General features: G+C 40.6%; 1 protein-coding gene across 5 annotated transcripts in view; it reads left to right on the forward strand.

Moving 5' to 3' along the window:
- The window catches only part of KIF13B (kinesin family member 13B), a 211,488-nt gene that overhangs the window by 129,116 nt on the left and 55,533 nt on the right, over positions 1–26,839 (forward strand). For all 5 annotated transcript variants that reach the window (XM_081496112.1, XM_081496072.1, XM_081496092.1 and 2 more), the window contains 13 exons: positions 1,148–1,297; positions 1,583–1,711; positions 5,847–6,017; positions 7,536–7,693; positions 8,649–8,781; positions 12,624–12,770; positions 13,371–13,400; positions 14,878–14,977; positions 15,524–15,650; positions 16,491–16,546; positions 18,586–18,710; positions 20,177–20,353; positions 23,209–23,301. In XM_081496112.1, the coding sequence (XP_081352238.1) occupies positions 1,148–1,297; positions 1,583–1,711; positions 5,847–6,017; positions 7,536–7,693; positions 8,649–8,781; positions 12,624–12,770; positions 13,371–13,400; positions 14,878–14,977; positions 15,524–15,650; positions 16,491–16,546; positions 18,586–18,710; positions 20,177–20,353; positions 23,209–23,301 (1,596 nt within the window). The remainder of the gene's footprint in view (positions 1–1,147; positions 1,298–1,582; positions 1,712–5,846; positions 6,018–7,535; positions 7,694–8,648; positions 8,782–12,623; positions 12,771–13,370; positions 13,401–14,877; positions 14,978–15,523; positions 15,651–16,490; positions 16,547–18,585; positions 18,711–20,176; positions 20,354–23,208; positions 23,302–26,839) is intronic.

Here is a 26,839-nt window from a genome sequence, read left to right on the forward strand (position 1 = left end):
TTGACAAAAATTACTGAGCTGATCATCACAGAAGGAACCATGCAGCAATGAGTCTTATCCATTTGAAGGAAGAACTGTTCAGTTTTCCAAAATACAGTTTTATAAATAAAATATTTATTTTAATCCTGTAAATTATTTAGCCAGTCGAGAAGTTTAATAACCTATTTTTTTGGCATCCTCTTCTGTTTTCTCCTCATTGGTGCTGTCTGGATTTCTAGTAGAATCCTCTGTGTTCTTTCTGGCTTCTGTTCATATTATGCATTTTTGAGTCCCATGATTTATTCAGGACAGACTGTCTTATCTCTTTTCCCATTTCTCAGCACATTTAACCTTGCAAATAATAAACCTACAACATCTGTATTTTTAAGTGAAATCCGTGGTGCCTTAATATTCATACAATTAGGAACATTTTTTGAACACGATTTGATCCTAAAGTAGGTGCTATAGATCTGAATTCTAGAACTCTCCCCTCAAACTGTAGGCTTGCTCATTCAGGTCAGCCATGAGCGTATACCTGTTTAAAATAGAAATATGAATTATTCATATATTTTCAGTGCTTCTGGTCCTGGTGCCCCATAGAGCTGTTCATTTCCTTAGCCTCTTGTTTTGTAAAAGTGTTCATCAATAAAGATGACTTCTTATAGTTAGGTGGCATTTTTTTCTTACTTTCTTTTGTACTCCTCTCCTGTTTCAGCTTAGAAGTGAAACCGTATTACCAACAAATAACAAAACACAAACCACACTCCTGTAAAGAGGTCACCTCTCATTAACAGCATCATGTCTAATGTCTTGGTGGGAACAAGCAGAATAGATGTGAATGAGACATGAAGACTGGTTTCATTCATTCTGCTGTGTTTTTCAGTCAGTGTATGTTTTCTCTTATTTTCACGGCAAGGCTTCCTCATACGGGAAAAGAAATGATGAAGTAATGAGGTGTTATTGGTATTGCTGTCTCATGGATGAAGGGTGCTGACCATCATTCTAAGTGGGAACGAGAAAGTGTGTGTGTGTGTTTGTGTGCGTGTATGCCTGTGTGTGTAACACAGGGCTATACTTCATCTAAGTTATTAGACTGTGTCAAAAAGTAATGGGTTGAATTCTTTTTTAAGTGATTTTCTGAAGTTGTATGTTTCAAATCTCCTCAAAGGTGATACGGTCTTACTTCAGGCGTGCAGATCCATTCTATGACGAGCAGGAAAATCACAGTCTCATCGGGGTGGCCAACGTCTTCCTGGAGTCCCTCTTCTATGATGTGAAGTTACAGTATGCCGTGCCGATCATCAACCAGAAAGGAGAGGTTAGTTTTCTCCTCGTGCCTATGTCCTGCAGAGAGCAGTTCAGGAAAACAGGGTGGTGACAGTAAACTGTCATTAACAATTTCCCATCAATAAGAACAAGCGCTATCTGTATGTATTTTCAATGCCTGTGTTCGCATACCGCTTGACAGTGGTTATTCCAAATACTTGGAGGAAGGGTCACCATTACAGCCTGTTACATTGTTGAGCTGCCCTCCACTTGACTCTAAAACAGATGAAGGGATGAAATGCAGAGAAAGGATCTTCTTTTGCTTTCACCGCTGTAGGTGGCCGGCCGGCTGCACGTGGAGGTGATGCGCCTCAGTGGTGACGTCGGGGAGAGGATTGCCGGAGGGGACGAGTCTGTGGATGCCTCCTTAGATAAGGAGACCCAGGAGAACAGGCTCGTGTGCATGGTGAGTCCTCGTCTCATTCAGCAGTAGTACATGGTTTCAGAATGTTCCCTGTGAGGTGATACAGTTATCAAAGATGGAAACATAGCCTTGCTGACTCCATCTGTAATAGCGCACTGCAAAGAGATGGGCCAGACATGCCACACTGTGAAAGAGGAGTGTGTGAAAGGTACCGTCAGTGAAGCAGCATACGAGAATCCTGTCTTCCTCGGAAAGTGGATTTCTGTCACTGGATAACTTAAAAAGAAAAATAACAGTTAAAATGTAGTATGATTTGTTTATGAAAGAGATCAAACATACAGAAAAGTAGTGAGGAGAGTGTTAGTGACCCCCATTCATCCTCCCTCGGCAGCCATCAGCTCCTGGTCAATCTTGTTTTGTTCGTGTATACACGCTGCTTCTCCACTGTCCCCTGCCCCTGGATTATTTTGAAGCATCCCAGGCATCGTATTTCATCAATAGTTTAATATGTGTCTCCAGAAAAAGAAAACTTTAAAAAAACCCAGCCTAGCCAGGATATACCATAATCCAAAATTAATACTTTTTTAACATTGTGAAATAATCATTTTCCTAGGTTGTCTCGGTTGATGTGTCTCTGGTCTGTTTTATGTTTTACTCTTCAGTCTCTGGCCCTTGTGCTTGCTGCCTCCTGTGTGTGCTTGCACCTTCTCTCTCATCTTACGCTTTGCTTATTGTACAAACTGGGTTGTCATCTTGCGTGGTCTCATAGTCTGCTGCTGCTGCTGCTGCTGCTAAGTCGCTTCAGTCGTGTCCGACTCTGTGCGACCCCATAGATAGCAGCCCACCAGGCTCCCCCATCCCTGGGATTCTCCAGGCAAGAACACTGGAGTGGGTTGCCATTTCCCTCTCCAATGCATGAAAGTGAAAAGTGAAAGGGAAGTCGCTCAGTCGTGTCCGACCCCTAGCGACCCCATGGACTGCAGCCCACCAGGCTCTTCCGTCCATGGGATTTTCCAGGCAAGAGTAGTGGAGTGGGGTGCCACTGCCTTCTCCGTTTCATAGTCTGGGTTTTGCTAATTCTTTACTGGGTTAGGGTATGCTTGCTGTAAATTGGGAGCTGGATATAAAGGTGACACAAAGAAGAGGCATCAGGATGACACTACAGGGAGAATGAGTTGTCTGCTTCCATCAGAAGGCACGTCATGTCTGGTTTTCTTTGGGGAGTGTTTGCTATCATTGATGGTTATCACCTAGATATTTCATTAGGAGTTAGAAAAGAACAACACTGTGTTTCTATCATCCCTTCATTTATTAGCTGGAATTGTGCTATAGAGTGAATCTTTCTGTCAAGTGTCTTGCTATTCACAGATACAGTTTTTATCAGAGAGGCAGGATGAATACACCATTCTCTCCCTTTATTGACTGCTTTAAAAAATAAATGGTTTTCCTTCTAACATCCAAAACTGACAAGTGAGGGTTTTTTTGGTTTGGGTCTTCTTATCATTATATAAACTCTTGGATTTAAATATACTTGATATGCTATGATCTTTTGTATTTATTACCTACGTTGAGGCTCAAATAACCCCATCTTTGGCCTGGGGGAGCCTCTTCAGTTGGCTCCTGGGTCCTTTGACATAACCCTAACCCCAGAGGCTGTGGCAGCCTTCCTGCCCTGGTCTCGTGCAGCCCTTACATTTCTCATCCCAGACTTGGAATCAGCCGTTTCTCCAAGGAACTGGATTCCTTCCAGTAGGAGGTGGTTTTTAGAGACCATAGTCTGACATGTAATAGCTTTTTGCATAAAAGGAAGACAAATAAACTATATGATGGTAAAATATTTGTGGACAGAAACAAAAGAAACCTGTTTGGGGACACTTAAGGTATCACAGATAAGGCATTCCCTGGTGGTCAGTGGTAAAGACTTCACCCCCAGTGCAGGATGTGTGGGCTTGATCCTTGGCCAGAGAACATGTTTTGGGGCCAAAACCCAAAAGGTGAAACAGAAGCAATATTGTAACAGATTCAGCGAAGACTTAATAATGGTCCACATCAAAAAATCTTAAAAGATCACAGGTGTGAGTATTATTGGCTCTTAAAAGAAGACTGGATTTATTTTTCTGTGATAAAAAGCATGTACATATTAACATATTGATCTTTTTAATTGTATTAAATAAAATCAGTATATTTGAAACTTCAGACAACTTCGTTATCTCCCGACATTTCTGGGCTGTACATCTTGAGCAGCAGCAAGTCCAAGTCTGTGGTATTCTGCCACCTGGTGGTGATTTAGGTTTCTGCATGCATGACCTTGAACCTGTGTTCTAGATAATCATTCCTGGTCTTGTTTATTCCCCATACTCTTTATATCTGGCAGTCTCATTCTGAGAAGTTGCCTGTGGAGGAGAGTTCAGCATATGAAATCTTGCTTTGTTAGTCATTTCCATCTTGAGACTGATTTCTAAGAAATAAAATTAGCTTTCAGATGGAATTCAATCACAAAGAAGTATGTACTGAACATCTATCCAGTCAATGCCTGGTAGTGTTTTCAGTCATTGTGTTTCATTGGTATGGTTAGTTCTCACACATCTATCATTAGGCAGCTATCCTGTTTTGTATAGAAGAAAAACTGAGCCTAAGAAAACTAAAGATTTAAGTAATTTGTTTAAAAACAAGTTAAGACGTGGCAGAGATTTATATTTAGATCTGTGTCCTCCAGAATCTTGCAGTCTTCCCAAATACCACATTGCCTCAACTTAAAGAATGTAATAAGTATTTTAAACATTTAATGAGAAGGGGACGGTTTTTAGATGAAAATTTTAACGAAAAATTAATACCAATCGCTCTATTTGGTTTGGACAAATAGAATGTGTTAGTTGATCATCTTCCAGAGTCTGGGAGTTGCCCTCTAGATATTTCACAGTCTTGTTGCCATCATAGGAAAAACTGAAAAATAACAAGAATCCCCATCCATTGCTTACCCATCACGTGCCTGGTAGAGAAGAAAATAGTCGTTTGCTTTGCATGGTTTTCTGTGTCATTATTAATACTTCCTGAAACAGTAAGACTTATATTTGTGGCTATGAAACTGTGTAAACTTCTGCCACATATTCAAACCTGTTTTTGTTAAATTTACTCACTGGAGGTTTAGATTGTATCATACAGTGTGCAGGAAGTGACCAAGTGAAGGGTGTGAATAAATGCTCAGTGCACAGTCTCATGGAGGTTGGCCTCATTGATTACAAAGTCAGAATTCAGTTTAGCTTAGTTAATTTTAGGATTTAGTTTCCTTTGTAGTTGGAGGAGTTGTATACTGTCACAGCTTATCACAAAAACTCCCACTTAAAAATCAACCTGATGCTGCCTGCTGAAAGAAATATTTAGACTGTTGGCTGCTTTAAAACCTATTCTAGGTATTTCTCCTGGGTCTGATTTTGTTTGGGGCAATTAAACACATATTCTAGTTTTACGTAGTTATCACAAAACCCTACACCCCTGCAGCCCAGGGCATGTTTCCTTTGACCCAGCTCTCCTCTCTGAATCTGCACGGAAAACGCATCAGCAGTTGTTGGTGCAAGAGAGTGGTTAGCAGGCGCCATCTTTCTTCTCCTCCATTCATTCTACAGATCTTCAAAGCAGATGTTCCTGATGCTCTCAGATTTTCCAAAAATGCTCTAGTAGCAAATAACATTCCAGTTGAGAACCTTGTTCCTTTTTATACACTAAAATATCAGATAAATATTTTTGCCCTTTCTGAATATTTAATGCTTACTGGTGTGCCCACTGTTTTCATTCTTCATTCATCATTCTTAACAATCTTGTGTCCTTGTGCTATATTCATAGTTGGCCAGGCTTGTATGGTTAAGTGGTGTTGATGTTTGAGAACTTTCTTCTTAAGATGATGATATAAGAAACTAGAATTTTAAATGTTATTCTTCAGCCTGTAGATGCTTTAAAATGTCCATTTGTATACAGTCTAGATCATTGCTGTCTTAGGTCTACCTCTTGCTAAAGATGGCATTTCACAAATGCAGAAATACAGCCCAGATTGAAAGGGATTGGGATGTGAGCAACAAAAGCCACCTATTAGGGGCACAGTCAGGACTGGAACCTGTGTCTCAGACTCAGAGTACTTCTTGGAATGTTCTGGGTTAAAAACCGAGCCTTCCTTTTTCTTCAGGTGAAAATACTTCAAGCCACTGGGTTGCCACAGCATCTGTCCCACTTCGTGTTCTGCAAATACGACTTCTGGGATCAACAGGAGCCAGTCATCGTTGCTCCTGAGGTGGACACCTCGTCTTCTCCCATCAGCAAGGAGCCTCAGTGCATGGTTGTCTTTGATCACTGCAATGTGAGTGTGTTTTCTAGACCTGGTCAGCGTTTAATTACTCAGGTCAAAGCAAAATAAAAATAACCTATATTTTGTTGAGTAATTTGGTACTTATGTATGTCTTGGATCAGTTTCTTAGCGTCGTGAGAAAGAGAACGTGTTAGTTGCTCAGTCGTGTCTGACTCTTTGTGACCCCATGGACTATAGTCCATCAGGCTCCTCTGTCCATGGGATTCTCCAGGCAAGAATACTGGAGTGGGTTGCCATATCCTTCTCCAGAGGATCTTCCCGACCTGAGGATTGAACCCAGGTCTCCTGCATTGAAGGCAAATTTTTTACTTTCTGAGCCACGAGAGAAGCCCTTGGAGTCAAAAACTAAAGTGTCATCAATGCACAATATGTACACCTTAAACTCACACAATGCTGTGTGTCAGTTATATATCAGTAATACAGTCCATAGGGTCGCAAAAGAGTCGGACATGGCTTAGCGACTGAACACAATAACAACAGCTGGGGAAAAACCCAAACTAATAGTGTCAGTGCACGTAACCACGTAACTCCTCCACCATCAAAAGTTAACTTGTGTGTGACTGTATATGTATATATGGTACCCTTCTCCAAAAAAAGTCCATGTTTTTTATGAGTTCCTGGAGAAAATGTCATCTGGGAAGGTTAACGAAACTATTGTTTTAGAGAAAGTGAAGATAGAAGAGAGACAAGAACAGAGTGCTAACACTCTGTTCAGCAGTTTGTTGATCTTTCCCATAGCTGTATTTGATGACAGTTTTTTTTTTTTTTTTTTTTAAAGTGGAGGAAGCCAGTTCAGAGGTCATTTTGCCCATGGCTAGTAACTAGCAGAGCTGAGACTGTCAGATACTAGATTCTTTTTTTCTACTTTATCTCACTTGAGCTATCTTATTTTTTCAAGTGAGAGAGGTCTCTTTCTAATCTGTTTAGCACATCAAAAGTCTTTCTGTTTTAAAGATCGAGAAAGAGGAGATTCTATGACTTTTTAAAATAAATTATTTTAGAACTTAATCCTAATTATTCCTAGAGACTGTTTTATATCTATCTTACAAAGATGGACAGATTTTTAAAATTTAGGCAATTTTTTTGCATGATGATAGTCATTCTTTCTTACTCTCAGAGATCATTAATTTCCTGAAAACTAGGAAAAATTGTCCAACACACTGCTGCCTTACTAGATGTAATAACTTTTATATCAAGACATTGTAGATCAGTGTTGTCATTCTTCATATAATTGTTTATGCTCGCAGAATATTGCTCTCAAAATAGAATACAGTGCAGGTCTTTCACAATAGATTTTTCAAGGTGTAGAGTTTTAAAAAAAGTTGGAGTGAAAGATAAGGACCTTGGGCCATCCAAGCATTCATTATGGGGATTGGATGACAGTTTTGTGTTATAACTAAAACATTCTCTTCTATTTCTCTTCTCCGTGATGAAGTGAGGATATGATGTGAGGTGTGAGTAATCAGGTCACTGGAAGGTGTTTCTTCTTCTGTACTTATTTCCTTCCAGGAGTTTTCTGTTAGCATCACTGAAGACTTTATTGAGCATCTTTCAGAAGGGGCATTGGCAATCGAAGTCTACGGCCATAAGATGAATGATCCTCGGAAAAACCCAGCCCTGTGGGATTTGGGGATTATCCAAGCAAAAACACGCAGTCTTCGGGACAGGTGAATTTGAGATATCCATCTATCTGATACCATTTATAATTTTTTAAAAATTGCTAGAGATTAATATTTCCATTTATAAAGGTTACCACTTCCTGAACATTTACCAGTATTCCAAGGATAGATGATGTTATGTTCAAGGTATTAATAGCACAGTTAAACTTCCTTAGAGGAGTGAACTTTGAAGAGTGATGGGAAAAAGTTAAGAAATAGGTAGTTAAGAATAAAGAGTAAAATGAATTTTTGGAGAATATTTTGCTTATTATTAACTTCTAATTAATCAACTGTAGAGAAGATGAATCAGGATATTCCCTGGAATTCAGAATTTCTTATTTTTATCTTTAGCTCAGAATTCTTTTCAAGTTGTGTCAATCATGGAAGGAGGAAGGCTTACTTGTTGACCAATATTTGAAACAGAAGAATTAAAAGGAAAAGACTGAAAGAGCATATATTTGTACTGCATCTATTATAGATGAGAGCCAGATTTTCTTCCTTTTTTTTTTTCCATTTAAAAAGTTTTAGCAAATACTAAATTAGACACAGAGATTTTTTTTTTCCTTGATTCTCTTTCTGACCTCAGCAGAGGTACTTGTCGAGCCACCAAAGCATACAGCGCTACCCCTGTCTATGAAAAGATCATCACTGTGAATTGCTTCTGTACTTCCGATAACAATGCTTAAACTTTTGAATAACCGCTCTGATATAGTTCGTAATTATCACACCTTTTTGAATGAAATAAAAGCATCATCTTTTAGTTCTGATACTGTTTGTTGAACTTCATTTTCAATCACATTTGCTAGGATGTACTTGTGTATTCCTCATTGAACTACAGATTAATAATAACAGAGTTATTCTGTTTGGAGGTCATTTTCATTGTTAATTCTCATGTGTAGGGTCCTAAGCTGCTTGTACTGAAATAGAAATGTATGATTTTCCAAGAACTTCAACTGTTTCCTAGGTGGAGCGAAGTCACCAGGAAAGTGGAGTTTTGGGTTCAAATCTTGGAACAGAATGAAAATGGTGAATACTGCCCTGTAGAGGTAATTCCTGCAAAGGACGTGCCAACAGGTGGGATCTTCCAACTCCGGCAGGTAATGAAATTGCGAATGCTAGCATTGAATTCGTTGGTGCCATAAAGGTTAATATTGGATTCCTTTTAGTGGAAAGATCATTTCTTCTATTAAAGTCATCTCTCACTTCATGTGTATTTTCTTTCATTTAAAAAAATGCTATCTTTAGTAGTTAAAACCAGCTTCTGTTAAGTTGAAGTAAGAAAAAGATAAGCTTTAAAGTGACTTAGAATTGAATTGTTGGAAGTAAAACAAACATATCAAGCAGCATTAGAGCATTTATAAAGACACAGAGAGGCCGTGTGATATGGCAGAAAGAATAAGCACTGTGGAGTCTGATGTGCCAGGGTTTGGTTCCAGCTGTCCCATGGCCTTGCTCTATATCTGGGAGCAAGTTCCTCACCTTCTGGAATCTTGCCTCAGGTGTGATGTGGAGGGGATGATAACACTAGCCTTGTAGGGTTAGTTTGAGGATTAGAAACTCTAATTTCTAATGGGTATGCGGAGCCCATTGCTAGAGACGGGGGAGGCGAGAAGTAGGGAGGCCTAAAGCCCACCAGTTCTGTGCTTCTCCGTAGACATCAACAGGGTGTCATATAATTCAATTCCATTTGGACCCTGACCCACCCAGAGCGAGCATCACACCACAGATTTAAGGGCTCAGACTTAAGCACATGACCGCCTTCACTTCCGATGCCAGCTGGGGCCCCAGGTCACCCACCTTTCTGTCCGACTTGGCTATAATCAAGGGTTCCTGCGACTCTCAGGTGGCGTAATTTGCTGGTGTGTGTGTGTGTGTGCTCAGTCGTGTCTGGCTCTTGGTAATCCTGTAGACTGTAGCCCGCCAGGCTCCTCTGTCCGTGGGATTCTCCAATCAAGAATACTGGAGTGCATTGCCATTTACTTCTCCAGGGGATCTTCCTGACCCAGGGGTCGAACTCGTGTCTCTTGCATTGCAGGCAGATTCTTTGCCGAGCCACCAGGAAAGCCCTAACAATGGACATGTTAAATCAGGGCAGCTAGGTAGATGTGAGTACCTGCCAGCAAGAAACCAGTATAGCAAAGACGTGTGTGAGAATTGTCACTCAACTCCAGACAGATGCAATCTATAGTATCTGTGCTGCAAATTAAAGATGAGAGAGAACATCTTAATAGAATTTACATGTAAGACTTACAAACACTTTTTTTTTTTGCTATTCTTTACATGAAGTCAACGTTAAGTCGATTATTATATCCTATGATAGTTTCCATACTTTTAAACAATAGTAAAATGTTAGAATGGTTCAAGAAAATAAACATTGAAATCATTCAAAGCAAAATATAAGGTTAAAGGCAAAAGAAAGTTTGCTTAAATGTTTCAGTTTCTGAATGTCTTGGGAGGAGGAAAATGATAAGCACTTATTTTCTGACCCTAGTAAATGACTTGTAGCAAATTCATTCATGTATGGACAAGATACTAAAAGCAAAAGGAAAGTAGTTTAAATTATGGTGTGAGATATATACATAAAATAGGATTCAGAAAGGCATGAAGAACATCTTTTCCTGAACATCTGTTGACACTATATATATCTTCTCTGGATGCGATAGAGATTCATCTCCTGGAAGGCAAGACCAGATAATTTTCTGTGGTTTGGTATAAATTGAATATTTAAGTGTTTGTCACACTTCTGGGAGCCTTTATTGAAAATGATCAAAGGTATTTTGAATTTATCAGAAAAGGCTTTTTTGAAGGATGTGTGTCTTGACTTGGCCGGTGAAAGAATCATACCAAGCTGGAAAGGTTCTTCATATATAAATGGCAGAAATAGAGATAGAGGGTGGATGAGACACATTTGTGTAGAAAGTAATATATCGAAAGACCTGGAAAGTAGTAACAGAAGGGGTTATATACGCCTGTGGGCTTCCCTGGTGGCTCAGTGGTAAAGATTCCACCTGCCAATGCAGGAGACATGGGTTCGATCCCTGGGTTGGGAAGATCCCCTGGAGGAGGAAATGGCAACCCATTCTCTTTGCCTGGGAAATCTGATGGACAGAGAAGCCTGGCAGGCTATAGTCCCTGGAGTCACAAAAGAGTCAGACAGGTGTTGGTGATTAAACAACAACAATAGAGGCTTGTGGCAGCTGGTTAATTCATGGAGGGCCTTGGATGGTAGGCATATTAGAATTTAATATTTTGGGTTGGCCAAAAGGTTCGTTCAGGTTTTTCTATAACATCATATGGAAAAACTCGAACATTTTGGCCAACCCAATATTTCAAAGTTGGAACCTGCTGTTCTTGAATAGGAAAGTTCCAGAGGAGAGCTTATGAGATTAACCATATGCATTTGCTAGTTTTGTAGTTAAAAAATGGTGAAATAGCAGCAGTTACAAGAAATTCAATAGGTTACATATTCTGTTCAAAGTGTTTTTATGGAATTAAGCCATTCCTGGATCTTTTCCCCCATTGTCCCCTCACCTTTTCCTGTATCCTTCCGCAAAGTGCAGATACCCTTCACATTGGGGCACATATTCAGAACAGGTCACTTTCTGTCTCAGCAAAGTAAAAACAAAAGGTAGCCAATCGAAATGACTAAACTATTTTAGACAATTAAAATGCTTTTTGAGTTACTTTCTTCACAAAATATCTGATACATAGTCCTTGGAAAATATTAAATCAAAGACATCTGCAACCCATCTCTTTAAATCTAACTTGATAGGATCAATCATTGCCTAAGTTGATTTTCCTGATGATGCAAAACTCTTGGGAACTAAAATCCAATGGAAGAGGGGAAGAGTGACTCAAAATTACATATTCTGATTCTGTTTTTCAAATTCTATTTGACATTCCTAAAATTTATAAGCCAGCTTTGAAGTCAGTGATTGGGGGTACTGGAAACTTTCTTTTAAAATGCTACTTCATTGTAAATGTTCAAAATCATGTAGTATTTATTGTGAAAATGTGCTTAAAGAAGGAACAGTGTCTTTCTGATCAGTTTATTTTGCAACTTGGTTTGAAATTATTTTACTTGGGCATTAGAACAGTGAATTCAGGATAATATAATTGTTCTTATTAGTCTGATTACTTACTTTATAAAGTGGATCTTTATATACTGAGTTTGGTAATCGTCTTTTTTTAAAAAGAAGTCTAGTTAACATCTGCCACCATACTCTTTAACTTATATATCATGTATGTTTTTCTATAGCAATATTTTAATGTTTACAGTATATATTTCACTAATATACTATAGATAGTTTATATTTCATTAATATACTAGAGCTTGTGTTATGAATATTGTACATTTAATTTACACCTAATTTTTTGTTATTCTTCATAGTGCTGTAAGATTCTTTATGTACATGTATGATTATTAAAACAGATTCCTAGAAAGTTGAACAGCTGAGTCAAGTGAAACTTATTTCTTAAGCCAAATTGCCCTGCAGAAAGCTTTACCGATTTATATTCCCACCCACAGTGTATGTAATTGCCTTTTTCATAAACTTTCGGCAACATTATAAATTGCCTTTCTAAGCAATAATTACTAGCTTAGTGAAAGTAAAAGTATTTCATGCTTATTTTAATTATTAGTTTTAACATTCTATATTATTTTGCTTATTAGTAAATTGAACATTTTGTATTATCTTGTATTTGCATTTCCTTGGTTAGAATGTTTTCTTTTAATGGTTTTTTTTTGTTCAAAAAATATGTAAACTATAGATTTGTTCTTGATTAGTTTTTAAATTTGTAATTTACTACTAAATGGATAAGATACAGTACCTTGAAAGCTAAATGCTTTTCTCAACATTCGCCTGTAGGGGTCTCTCTAAACCCAAATTTTGGAACTCAGACCGATTTTAAGAAACTCTTAAATTTGTGTGTGGTGCAGGGGCAGTCCCGGCGAGTCCAGGTGGAAGTGAGGTCCGTGCAGGAATCTGGGACCCTGCCACTGATGGAGGAGCGTATCCTATCGGTTGGCGTCGGATGTGTGAGAGTCAGGGCGCCACGGTCACCGAAGATCCCCGAGACCGTCCATGTGAGTCCCTGGGGACAGAGCCAGCCAGGCCCGAGTCTTCGGGAACCTGTCAGAAAACTGCCTTCCATCCACAATTCTTTGCAGTATTTTGTTTCCTTTGATACCTTTTTTTTTTCTTTTCGTCTTTTTTTTTTTTTTCAAACTGTATTGCATTTGCGTAGAATCACTGCCCCAGACTGTTGGTTGTCCCTCATCCATGGCAAGCTGAGGGTTAACACATCTCCGCCTCCAGGAGCTCCTCAGTGCCTGCTAGTCATTAACCCCCTCCCCCCCATCACCCACATCTCCCCGGAAACCCCCTACTGGCTTATGAAGACTCTTTGCCAGCAGGTGTTTGATTTCCCCTGGGGAGTAGGACTATAAACCCAGCAGGAAAAGTATTGTACTGGCTCCTGAAAAGGTCAAATGAGTGTTCTTCACTTTCCTTTGAGAAGCTCGAGGTTTCACTCCAACTCCCTGAAAACTGTAAAATCGAGAGTGAGGGTGGAATTCATAAAATTAGAAAATATAAACTATGGGGCTATATTTGGATTGTTTAGTGTAGCCGGATTCTTGGATAAATGCTGGTTTCGGCTCTACATAATATATTTTTCCTTTTAGGAGGAAGAGGAGGACATGGACAGCTACCAGGTAATGAAGCACGGGTTAGCCTCATGAAATTAGCTTGATTCAAGTACTCAATTACAGGTTCTCAAGTCTTGCCATCCTGTTGCTTAATAATTACACAATTAGTTTTGATTCAAGTATTGCTTTTTCTCAAGTTTTAAAACAGAGTCGAGAACCACCCTTTGTGACTCTTTCTCCTTTTCCAAACCTGGGGCTCCCCATCCAGGCCCTTACAGACCCATTTCTTCAGATCCTTTTCCTGTTTCCCCGAAACAGTGGTCTCCAACTGGGCTCCAGTCAAGCCACGCCCTTAGGTGTCTTCCATACTTTAAGCCACGTCCCCTTTTCCCATTTCTTGGAGTCATACAGCTTTTCTTTCGTTTTCTCCCCCGCTTCATTCCCTACTCTCCTGCCAGATTTTGTTCATGTCTGATAAGTTTTGTTTTGCCGGTCTGGTTAGTCATCATCTAGGACTGTCAGAGCTCTTTGGATCCTAAATATGTCATCCAGTGTCGTCACCCTCCTGGTTTGGCCTCATTCTAATCGGATAAAAATGTCTGCCTTCCTATAAGTCACTGATAAAAGCCTTGCATCGGAGAGGGTTAAATACGGAGTCCTGTGGCACGACCGTACAGACTTCTTTTAAGCTGATGTTATTCCATGAATCACTGTCCTTTGGATGTGATATTTCATTCGTCCATAATTTCGCCCAAGTAGATCCATTGCACATTTCTCCATCTTGTCCACAAGAATGTCAGGAGTTATTTGGTTAAGTGCCTTAGTGAAACCCAGATACACCCAGTCTGCTCAGCATTCTCCTGATCTACCCGTCTTGTAACTTTATTACAGAAGGAAATGAGGTAGGATGGGCACGTAGTCAGGTGTTGACTGGTAGTTTTTAGTCTGTTGATAACACACTCTCCTCCAGAACCCCACAGAAACAAGGAGAGAAGCATTTACATGATGTACAGAGACTGGTGGAACATGTTGAAGACTGCAGTTAAGAAATTTGAAAAGTTCTTATGATGGTTCTAAAGGAAATAAATGTGAGGATTGTCAAATAGTATTTGTGATTTTTGTGGGATCTTAGTTCCCCAACCAGGGATCAAACGTGCACTCCCTCCATTGGAAGGTGGAATCTTAACCACCAGACCACTCGGAAGTCCCAGTGTGTGTGACTTTTATCAGCAGAGAGACCTTGTAGACGAGCTCTGCTGTACAAATGCTTGAAGTTCTGTTCTATCCTTTGAGCCAACAGAAATGAAACTGGTTCTGAATATCAGAGAATGCCCTTTCAGGAATGGTCTTACTATAGGACACTAATGCTCTAATTTCTGAAACTTTCTGTTCTTAATAATGGCTGAAGTCAACTGACAGTGATAACAAAAATGTTAGGGTATAATACTTTACGTTTTTGAAGCCTATTAGAGTAAGGTAAGATAGAGTTCAGATGTACTGTCTTGATGACATATTTACTCCAAGTTCTTCTGTTTACTTCCAGGATCGGGATTTAGAGCGACTCCGTAGAAAATGGCTAAATGCATTAACAAAACGTCAGGAGTATTTAGATCAACAACTGCAAAAGCTTGTCAGTAAACATGGTACGAAAAGCAACTGGAACGTTTCCCTTCCCTCACATCAGGGTGTGGTTAATCCCCATTGGCCATCACAGAAATGAAAAGTAGATGAACTCATCCATCATGGGAACCGGGAGAGCACAGGAGCAGTGCTGATCTGTGTCATATCCTTTCAGAAGGACAGTTACCCAGTTCTAATGTTTTTGCATAGGTCTCCCTTCCCCCTCAATGAAGAGGAAACAGTGTATGTGCAGTAAATGCTGTCCCGCAAACATAACACAAGGAAGAGGCCAGCATTTCTTGGTTTCTGGTCTAGAAGCCCTTGCACCTTCTGACTCTCAAGATCATTTCTGTTCTGTTCCCCTGTGGCCTTTGATGAATTGAAGGTTGCCTCTCGGCGAGAGCACACCAGCCCCACTAGCCAATAGTCAGTATTTTATTGTGAACTTTTCATTGTGAATTGGGAAAGTCATAAGTGAACCCTCATCAGCCAGTACCTGGCATATACAGAGCGTACACAGAAGGAGGAAGTGGGCTACCTGTGTTTGATCTTGATTCCTAATGTTCTAGATAAGACAGAGGATGATGCCGACCGTGAAGCTCAGCTCCTAGAGATGAGGCTGACTCTGACGGAGGAGAGGAACGCAGTCATGGTCCCCTCGGCCGGCAGCGGGATTCCAGGGGCCCCGGCAGAATGGTATGGGTGCAGCCATCTGTCTTCCAAAGTTCTCTGTGCTCCCAGGGCTGCCCACTTCCGCTGTGAATGTTGCCTCTGCTTTGATTAATGGATGAGTCATAGCATATGGAAAAAAAATTGTCTGAATTAGAGGAAGTGTTAAATTATTTTCATGAGTTGGAATAACTGTGCCCTAAAACTGTGTTTTATTAAGTAATATTGTTATTGGCCCAAGTAATTAAGATTTCTGAGAATCTAAATCAATATTTAGTACCATCGCACTTAGCATTTAAAAAAAAATAGTTAATATGTTAATTACTTGGGTCATTCCCTTAAAAGACTATTCACTTCTAATAAAATTGCATCTCCAGGAGTTTTTGATTTTGGTGCTGGCCTAAACTTAACTGTCAGCAAATGTTCTGTGCCACTTTATAGAAATTAAAAATATTGGATTAAGCCACATGGGGCCCTTAGATATATAACTTTGTAAGAAGGTACATTTAAACAAGGGAGCTTCAACTTCAGTTTTAAACAGATTCATGTGTCTCCGGAGTTCTGGTATCAGAGTGTATGATAATTTACATGAGAGGACCAAAGAAAAGAAGCAGTGGTGATAGTCGAGTCTTGGTGACATCTCTGATGTGAAATTATAGCAATCGCAGTACCCAGCATTATTATTGGTTGACCTCTAATAGCTGTTAATATATGAAAGCTGAGATACAAAGCATTGGGTTGGCCAAAAAGTTACTTTGGGTTTGTTATAACATCTCACAAAAACCCAAATAAACTTTTTGGCCAAGCCAATACATGCCACTGAGAAAGGCTGCTTTATTTGAGATGCTGTTGTTCATTATGTTTTAGGACCCCAGTTCCTGGGATGGAAACACACATTCCTGTCATATTCCTTGACTTAAATGGTAAGTGAGGAAGTCCCTTCTGAAAGCTTTCCTCTGAAAACTTACTGTCTGAGTAACACCTGTTGTTGTTCAGTCACTAAGTTGTGTCCAACTCTTTAGTGACCCCATGGACTGCAGGCTCCTCTGTCCGTGGGATTTCCCAGGCCAGAATACTGGAGTGGTTTGCCATTTCGTTCTCCAGGGAATCTTGCCAATCGGGGGATCAAATCCGTGTCTCCTGCATTGGCAGGCAGATTCGTTACCACTGAGCCTCTTGGGAAGCCCAAGTGACATTTAGATTCTAGCCAGGTATGCTGATAGGCAGTTCTGCAGGCCTGGGAACTGGTCCATTTTATGTGTGCAAAAAGACTCTAATACCTCAACAGAGAATGAATTTCCTGTAAGCATAATGTTTTTATAACAGTGATAGGTATGTTTCATCGTGATGTGTTCTCACATTTCATTCTCCAGCCCATATTGCCCTGTGTGCTCTATTCTGCCTTCAATTTAGGATGGTAGTAATGTTTTCCTGCACTTAATTCTCAGGAAGAGACTTCTCTCCGGAAATGACTAATAACTAGTGATGCTCGTGTAGCATGTTTTCTTTTGTCTGGTGTCTTCTTAGCATTACCTAATGGATTTGTCACTTTTTCTGTGAGTTCTTGTGCCATCCATCCATGCATCTCTCTGCGCCCCCCCCCCACATTTTTTAAATTACCATCATTTTTTTCACTCTCATGAAATATTTTGGATATGGCTACATTTTACATATATTCTGTCTGAGGAGAGAAACTGAAAATGAAAAGGTAGACTAAAGAGCTAAAAATGATTTAAAAGTCAGCATTTAAATGCCAAAGACATCTGCAGAAGAACCATGTATTAAAATGAACTATCCTAAACAGACAAGCGTGGATGCCCTCAGTAGTTTTCTTTTACCCTGAGAGTACATTTCGGCATCTCAGGTACTTAGCGTCTGTACCATTTGGCTTGGACTTACCTGGTGACTCAGCAGTAAAGAACCCACCTGCCAGTATGGAAACCCAGGTTCGATCCCTGGGTCGGGACAATCTCCTAGAGGAGGAAATGACAACCCACTCCAGTATTCTTCCCTTGAAAATCCCATGGACAGATGAACTTGACAGGCTGCAGTCCATGGGGTAACAAAGAGTCTGATGGCTTAGCAACTGAGCACGCATGCACCATTTAGCTTACTTGGATGTGTGGGCAATTTTTATATACACAGGGAGTCAGAGAAGAACACTTAGCCACTTCCACTGTCTGTCCACCCATTGGGGTTTTAAGGTCTTGCCACAGTACTCTATCCTGCCTTGTTCTCTCGAGCCTTGGAGACTGAAGGCAACTCTGTCCTGTCCTTACATTAGGTTCCTAGATGGGTGAGGGGTGTGTATGTGTGTACAGGAGGGCTAGAAAGTGGAAAAGAATAAGCTTAAAGAAGACCTAGTAGTATGGATATTCCAAGACAGGAGCAGCACCCTGTTCAGCCTTATGTCTGTTCTTGGTCCATGAAGCCCACGTCCTAGAGAAGAGACTTGATGCTCACCCCCAAGCTTAGATGGATGGGGAACTGGGAGGGCCAGGCTTGGACATGAATAATCAGAGGACCACAGGGCAACCATTCTGTTTCCAGCTCATGTAGTCAATAGATTTGTTTTGTTAAATTTACCTGTCAGATAATTGGAATCACTCTCATTGTCATGTCTTCAGTGCGCTAAAAGACAGGGAATTAGGGTTATAATCCTATCCTTAACATTTATGGGTTGATCTTGAGTAACCTCTTGGGTTTCTTGGCTTCCATCACCTTCCGTGCAAAATAAGGCATGGAGGCAGGCAATTGGATTGAGATAATTTCTTGCGGCATCTCCCATCTCTGACATGTGTGAACTGTTTAATGGTCATCCTCTGTGTCATGTAAGATTTCAGAGCCAAAAGCAATGAAATTTGAGGCAGGAGAATTCTGCTACTAAGCACATTGAAATGTATCTGGTAGGAGTTATCCTTTAAAGTGATCTCTGTATTTAATGGAACTCCTCTGCTTTTAGCTGATGATTTCAGCTCTCAGGATAATCTCGATGACCCTGAAGCCGGTGGATGGGATGCTACCCTCGCTGGGGAAGAGGAGGACGAGTTCTTTGAGCTACAGATTGTCAAACAGCATGACGGAGAGGTAAATAAAGTGTAACTCGGGAAGATTGGGTGAAAAGTAGTTCCTTTAACCTTTCCACAGGCCTTTGGGAACAATCAGCAAAGTATCATTTTAGTGCCTCCATTTCTCAAGAAATATAAATGAAAATCTTAATTGTGATTTCCGCAAAGAACGGAACCACTTCCAGAAGGAAAGGGCCAGTCAGATTATGCCCATTCAGTGTTGGACTGCTCTTCCTGCTAAAGGATCTCTGTTAGTATTAGCAGTTCAGATCAGCAGTGGTCCATTCTCTGGGGAAATGCTCCTGATGTACATGGAGGTAAAACAGCATGATGTGTGGCACTGACTTTGAAATGCTTTAGTAAAGACGTCTGAACAAGGGGGAAAAGGAATAGATGAAGCCAGATGAAAATGTTTCAGTCTGAGTGATGGATATACACTGGGGGCTTAATTTCTAATTTTGAGCATATTAGAAAAATGATGAAAGATTTTAAGGAAGGAAAGCCAGTGCAATACTTAGAAGGACATACCAACATTTAGCGTTATTCAGAGATGCAAAGCTTGAACTGAGGTGTATTCTGTAAAAACAGTAAAATGTTCTGTAAAACAGTGGGCTTGCACCCTTCTTTAATAAGCCAGTGTCATGAATGGCAAAGAAAGGCTAGGAACCAGCCTAGATGAAAGTGGACTAAAAGGACAGGACAGCTAAATGTAGTTTGAGATCCCAGATGAGAACTGATGAAACATCTGAGTATGGACTCTGTATTATATAATAGTATTGTAACGGTGTTACATTTACTGAATATGATCATTGTTCTATGGTTAAATCAGAGGAGGTCCTTGCTCTTAAAAGATACTTGCTGGGACTTCCCTGATGGTCCAGTGGTTCAGATCTTGCCTTCCAGTGCAAAGGGTGGAGGTTTGATCCCTGGTTGTGGAACTAAGATCCCACATGCCTCCGGGCCAAAAATCCAAAACATCAAACAGATGTAATATTGTAACAAATTCAATAAAGACTTTAAAATTGGCCCACATCAAAAAATCTTAAAGAAAAATGATACTTGCTGAAGTGTTCAGGGATAAAGAGTTACACGTCTGTAACTTACTCTAAAGTAATTCAGCAAAAAAACCCCCATGACAACAGCAGTACTGAGTGTGTATGTGTGAGAACGAGGAAAAAAGGGAAGATGTTCACAGTTGATAAATCTGTATGGGAGAAACACAAGAGTTCATTGTACTGAATTTACAGCTTTTCATTTGAGTATTTTTCAAAGTAAATACATTTTCGCTGCCAACCAGGAACATCCTGCTCTGTACCGGCCCAGATGAGGCCACATCCCCGGGTTCCACGGTCTCCCAGGTCATGCTCCAGGCAGCACTGCCCTCGTGACTGGTCTGTTCGCCTTCGGCCAAGCCAAGATGTTTCTTTGTGAGGTTCTGTGTTTTAGAAGGAGGAGGTGACTCTGTCCTTTCTGTCTTCTCCGCAGGTGAAAGCGGAAGCCTCCTGGGACTCAGCTGTGCACGGCTGCCCTCAGCTAAGTAAAGGCACCCCCATGGATGAGCGGGTGTTTCTCATCGTGCGGGTGACAGTCCAGCTCAGCCATCCAGCTGACATGCAGTTGGTATTGCGCAAGCGCATTTGTGTTAATGTCCATGGCCGGCAGGTGGGTCACTGATACTCACTGAAGAAGTGACTTTGGGTCTGACGTAAGGGCGGGGCAGTGGAAGGATCGCTCTGGCCTCTAACTCCACAGGCTCTGTGGCACTCTGAGCTTTTCTCCTGCAGGTGACTGTGGCTGTCCCGTGCCCGTGCTGGCTTCAGTCCCGGAGCCTGTCAGCCTGCCTGCCTCCTAGATGGCACTGCATTGTTACTCTGAATCTTTATGACTCCACAGTCACAGCCCTCAGCCCTTCTTATGGGTGCCGTAGAGTCCTGTCAAGGCGAAGTTCACTGTTTCGTCTTTGCCTTTCCATGTGGGTCTGATAAGATAAGAGGAGAAGTTCACTGCCGATGAACTGTTGTTTGTGCTCCTCACCCTTGGTTTTCCATGCTTTCCTTTTCTGCTGGTTCACTGATTCATGTATTTGGAGAGAGTCCTCTGCCGAGCTTTGGCGTAAAAAGATGAATGAGAAATGGCCTGCATCCTTAAAGAGCCCATGTCCATTGGCCCGTGAGTGTATATAAACGGGCCTGTCTTCTGTGGTGGTGGCACCGCCATGCAGGTGCTCGCCAGGGCAGAGGTGTGAGAGCAGCCAGGGAGGGCTTCAGAGAGGAGGGGACGTGGAGCTGCTCCGCTGCAGACAGGGGCGGTTGGCAGCCAGAGAAGGACTCGTTGGCTGCTCCCCAGAGAGGAGGAAATACACGTGCAGAGATGAAGAGGGAGGAAAGGGCGTGGCAGGCTTGGGGACCATGAGAAGCATAGTCTGATGGTCAGAGTGTTCTGCAGAGGCCATGACCGTGCCTGTCCACAGAGTTGCGGCAAGATTATGAAGGACCTGGTGCCGTATGAACCGGTTTAGTAGAAAACTTCTAGGTAAGAATAGAAGCCACTTCTCTTATTGGTTTTGCAAAGATAGGATTTGAGAGGTTGAGTCTAGGGATTCTTCTCAATATACTGGCTAAAACCAGCCAGATGAAAGTAAATCTTCTCATTTAGAAGAGTACAGTCATGGTTGACAGAGTCCTAGATGTAATCTCTACCCCTAAAAATGAATCTTTAGTTCTAAATGTCACACTGATATCAATCTTTGAATGAAGACGGGCCGTAATGCTGTTAAAATTCAGCTCTTCGGCTTGGCGCTCCAACATCAGTACATATAGGTCATGGGGTAGCTGCCGATGTACGTGCTATGTCTCCCATTCACTCTTTTCTGAGAAGTCTTGGAGGAATTGGAAAAAGACACGTTGCTCTTGGGGAGCATCTTGAAGAGTTATTTGCCATTTCAGAACTAGGGGTTCTGGCTGCCAGGTGCTGAGACTGACCTGGTTCAACCACCAGCTCCCACAGAAATTTTAATAGAAAGGTGTGTTGTGAAGTCACCAAGTTTCTTCTGGTTTTTTTTTTTTTCTTTTTTTAAATTAATTTTAAAAATTTGTACACATGAGAAGTTGCTGCACTCCCCCCTGGTTAAAATGATTTGATATCAAACTGAAATTCAGATGGTTCATTAACTAACATTTGCTTTTCTGTAGCGAGAGCAGAGACTTCCTCTTGACCCTAATACATGCAAATTAGCTTCAGTAATTCTGTACAATTGGTAGATGCTGCGGGAATGGGGTGGAGAGTGGGGATGGGGACTTAATGTTTAATGGGGACAGAGTCTCAGCTTAGGAAGATGAAAAATTCGGGAGATGGATGATGGTAAGAGTTGTGCAACAATGTGAATGTTGCATAGTACCACTGAACTGTGCAGTTAAATATGGTTAAAATAGCAAGTTTTATGTAACTTTTACCACAATTAAAAAGCATTTAAAAAAATAATAATTTCATACAGATAGAAAACAGAAAAGTAAGATAATGGCGGCCCCCTCACCTCCTCCCACCACCCATTAAAAGGAAACAAACTGTAGCTGTACTTTGACCGGTGTAAGTGGTAATGGTTCAGCCTTGCAAGGCTGGAGTCAAGAGTGAAGGGATGAAATATATGCATTCTAAGAGGCTCTTGCATTCTTAGATGCTAAAATGTTTTTAAAAATTAACTAAAGATCACTAAATTATTATTAAATAAGTTTGTGAAAATACATACCTCTGAGACCAAACAGCTTTTTGCCTGTTCTGTTTGGTTTTTTTGTGTTTTTTTAAAAACCTATATCCTACTTTGCTTTTGCATGGGGGAAAAGGTTCAGTGTTGGTTTAATATTCTCTCTCCTTCTTATCTTTATTCACCAATTGTATTCTGCCCTCATCCCTGCTCTCTTCAACCTCTACAGGATGTTCAGTCTTAGCAGCATCTTCAAATGAGTCATCTATGCATTAATTCAACAGTTCAATTCAAAGCGTGCAGAGAGCGCAGTCAGCATAAACAGTGACCATGCACTCTTAAATCATTCTCCGTAACGACCCTGCTTTGGTCAAGAATTTATGCCTGAACTTGTCAATATTCATAGTGCAAAATGTCCATCGTGCTGGGAAAAAAAAAAAAGATTAAAAGTCACCAGCCTTCCTTTACATTTTAGTTAGAAGGTCATTTTCTCGTGTAGAAGTCAAGAGTCTTACCTCTGTAGCCTTTTTAAAGCAGAGTTGACCCAGATGCCTAATGTGGTTCTGGAGTTTCGGATCTGCACTTTTCACGTATCGGGCCTGGCGCACGGCAAGCATCGAGTAAATGGGTTTGTTTGGGGCACTAAGAACAGGTTGAGGAACCTGTGTGCAGTGATTTGGGTTCTGACTTACATTGCAAATAACGTTCTTTTCCTTTTCGGCTGGAGTGAATATGGTGTCTTTTATGTTGCCTCTTGGTTGATGAAACCTCAGTTTTGGAGATGGGAAGCCATGTCTTCTGTTTTGTTTTTCTCTAGGGTTTTGCTCAGAGTCTCCTCAAAAAGATGTCACATCGAAGTTCTATTCCAGGCTGTGGAGTGACTTTTGAAATTGTCTCCAATATTCCAGAGGTGAAGGATCGTATGAAATTTGAATTTACTAAGAATAAGCATGTAAAAAGAGCTAACTCCCTGAAAAGTCACCTACCTAAGAAATACGTATCAAATGAAAATGTGTATATACAAAAATGCCGTAGGCTTGTAGAGGAGTTTTGTAATCGTAACTTGATTCGTAGTAAAATGTGTGGGCATATGTAATACTTCTGTGGGCTTAAAGGTTCTGGTTTTAGTCTTTTGTTAAAGAAGAGTCTTTTGAAAAGCAAATCAGCACCGTTTTACCCGTAGAAGAGGATATAAGCCTTAAAGGGAGACCACACAGCATAATACAGAGTTCCAGAGAATCATAGTGGAATCAGACAGAAATCTTGTTTCTGTCACCTCTTAGTGAAGTGAACTTGGGTAAGTTACTTTGAGCCTAAGTTTTTTCATTTATCGAACTGGATTAGTAATACCTCCTGTACAGAGTTGTTTTTTAAGGATTAAATGAGACAATGTACACAAATTGTACACATGCTAAAGAGTAAATTGTAATTCCTATTATAGTTAGCAATAGTATTACTATTAAATACTAATGGGGTAGTATTTTTTAATTTTTTAAATTAATTATTAATTACTATTAAATACTAATTGGAGAAGGAAATGGCAACCCACTCCAGTATTCTTGCCTGGAGAATCCTAGGGACGGCGGAGCCTGGTGAGCTGCCGTCCATGGGGTCGCACAGAGTCGGACACGACTGAAGCGACTTAGCAGCAGCAGCAGCATTAAATACTAATAAATAGTATTTATTACTGTTCTTTTTTTGAGCTAATTGAGATGTGCATAGAAATCAAACAAATGGAGCTGAAAATACTCATGACAGGCGCTTGCTAGAGAATGTAGTTTATATGTTTCCTAGTACTTATTCCCTGATTTAGACAGATTTGTTCACCCGGTTATTGGCACAGCTAGTAACCAGGCCTTCCTTACCAGGACAGGAGAAGTGAGGAGCCTAAGTAAAGGACTCTGTGACAAAGTGAAGAAGGGTGGTTCCTTCCGCCGTGTTGACTACAGAGAACTGGGGAGTGAGTGAGGAGGTCCAGGCTGTGCTGCCCTTGGGGTGGAAAATGGGAATGGGACCCTGGGGTGAGGACTCCCACCTAAGCACATCATCCACCATGCCTTCATACTCTTCATTCAGGGGCTCAGTGTCTGTTGATCGATTCTGTTGAATATTTGAACAATAGATGGGCAGTATATATTTGAAGACAGATCAGGTTTTGGAAGACTGAGAAGATTATACAGTACTTGGGCTTCGTTTTAGAGCTCTTTTATTGCAGAACACTTTTGCTCTCAAATAATGTCAAATAGTGACTAATCCAACCAGTCCATCCTAAAGGCGGTCAGTCCTGGGTGTTCATTGGAAGGACTGATGTTGAAACTGAAACTCCAATACTTTGGCCACCTCATGCGAAGAGTTGACTCATTGGAAAAGACCCTAATGCTGGGAAGGATTGGGGGCAGGAGGAGAAGGGAACGACAGAGGATGAAATGGCTGGATGGCATCACCGACTCGATGGACATGGGTTTGGGTAAACTCTGGGAGTTGGTGATGGACAGGGAGGCCTGGCGTGCTGCGATTTATGGGGTTGCAAAGAGTCAGACAAGACTGAGCAACTGAACTGAACTGAGTGACTAAATACTTCCCTGGCTCTTCAAAGTATTAGGCTTACAAGGCAAATATTAACTGTTTGACTATTTAATTTTGAACCTGCTGGAACTTTAAAAATTGAACCCCTTTTCGAGTTAGACTAGCTGCCAAATCTTGGGTCTGTAATAGGCTGCTCTTTGTATACTTGTAGCCAGAGATTTACTGTTTATTCTCTGTATCTGAATGCTTTCTCTCTTTTTCCAGTTGTTTCAGATCTTAACTCTATAAATGATTTGAATGCAGTTGAGAAACACAACTGCGATGAACGATCCTTTTCTCCCTTCATCTTTCTTCCCCTCCTTCCTTCTCATTTGCAGTTTTCTTTTTCTCTTTAACAGGGCTTTTATTCTTCAGGTGACACGCTTTTCAAAGGGCAGAATTGTGCAGTAATCAGTGGAAAGATAGACAGCCTCACGTGATGGGGCTACCTGTTAATAATTTGCTAAACGACTAAGTTGGCAAGTGTTAGGGTCACATTATCAATTCCTGATGATAAAAAGGAAAAATGAGACTTAAAGCCTACAGTGTAAGGATTTGTTTTTTATTTCAAAATAAGCTTCTTAAAAGCTGTGTTTCATGAAGAAGCCTGGAAAAGTTCTTTGTGTTTAATGTTACAGAGGCCATGAGGACTCAGTTGCAAAAAGAAGTGGTTATAAACCAGAGAGCAACAAGAGATGGTTTTGCCTTTCTTTTTCTTCTTCCTTTTTTTTTTTTTTTTGTTAAAAGCAGCTAGAATGCTTTCATTGCTAATGGGGTATAAAATGATACATTCACTGGCAGTTTATTATCAAGTTAAATAGACATCTACCCCATCACCCAGTAATTCTACTTATAGGCCCTTACCCAAGAGAAATGAAAACATATATCCATAAAGATTTACATAAGAATATTCAAAGCTGCTTAATTCAAAACAACCTAAAGCTGGAAAGAACGCAAACATCCATCAACAGAGGAATGGATAAATTATGGCATGTCCATACTGTGGAATATTACTCAACCATACAAAGTAATGAACTACGTGATGACCAGATCTCTGAGTCACTATGTTAAGTGAACGACCAGATGCAGAAGGATATCATTCCAATTTTGTGAACTTCTAAAACAGGCAAAACTAACCTGTGGTGAAAGAACTGATCTTTCCTTAGGAGAGGGAAGGAGTTGAACTTTGTGAAGTAATGGAAATGTTTTATATCTTGAGAGGGATGTGGATAACATGGATAAGTATGTTTTCTTAAAACTTGGGTATCTTCTCTCTCAGAAAACCAAGATATGTCTGTTCCCATCAGATACCATAAAGTATTCCATGTCCAGTGGTGAAAAGAATACTCCCATCAGGAATCAGGAGACCTAAGTTCTAGTCTTGCCTCTCCTGCTAATTATGCAGCCTTCCTTGTTCCTTGTCTGTAAAACAAGGATGATGCCTAGGCCCAAATGAATTACTGTAGGAGACAAAAGTTTTGTGAACTTAAGCTGGCTTCTGAATTTCTCCATATTTTATCTGTTCTAAGGCTTAGGTTAATTAAAAAAAATACTCTCGAAGTTAGACTGTGTCTTAAAATTGATGCTGTCTTAAAGTTAATTGGCTGAATTTTTCCTTTTTTTTCTCTTTAGTAATATATAAAATGATTTTCTCTTAAAGTTAATGGCATCTTAAGATGCAATGGCATTTGGATACATTCAGTTCAGTTCAGTTGCTCAGTTGTGTTTGACTCGGCGACCCCATGGACTATAGCATGCCAGGCTTTCCTGTCCATCACCAACTCCCAGAGCTTCCTCAAACTCATTACCATTGAGTCAGTGATGCCATCCAACCATCTGATCTTCTGTTGTCCCCTCCTCCTCCTGCCTTCAATCTTTCCCAG

Source organism: Giraffa tippelskirchi, chromosome 1 (assembly GCF_054371585.1).
Source record: "Giraffa tippelskirchi isolate mGirTip1 chromosome 1, T2T-mGirTip1v1.2.pri, whole genome shotgun sequence".
NCBI classification, from domain to species: Eukaryota; Metazoa; Chordata; class Mammalia; order Artiodactyla; family Giraffidae; genus Giraffa; species Giraffa tippelskirchi.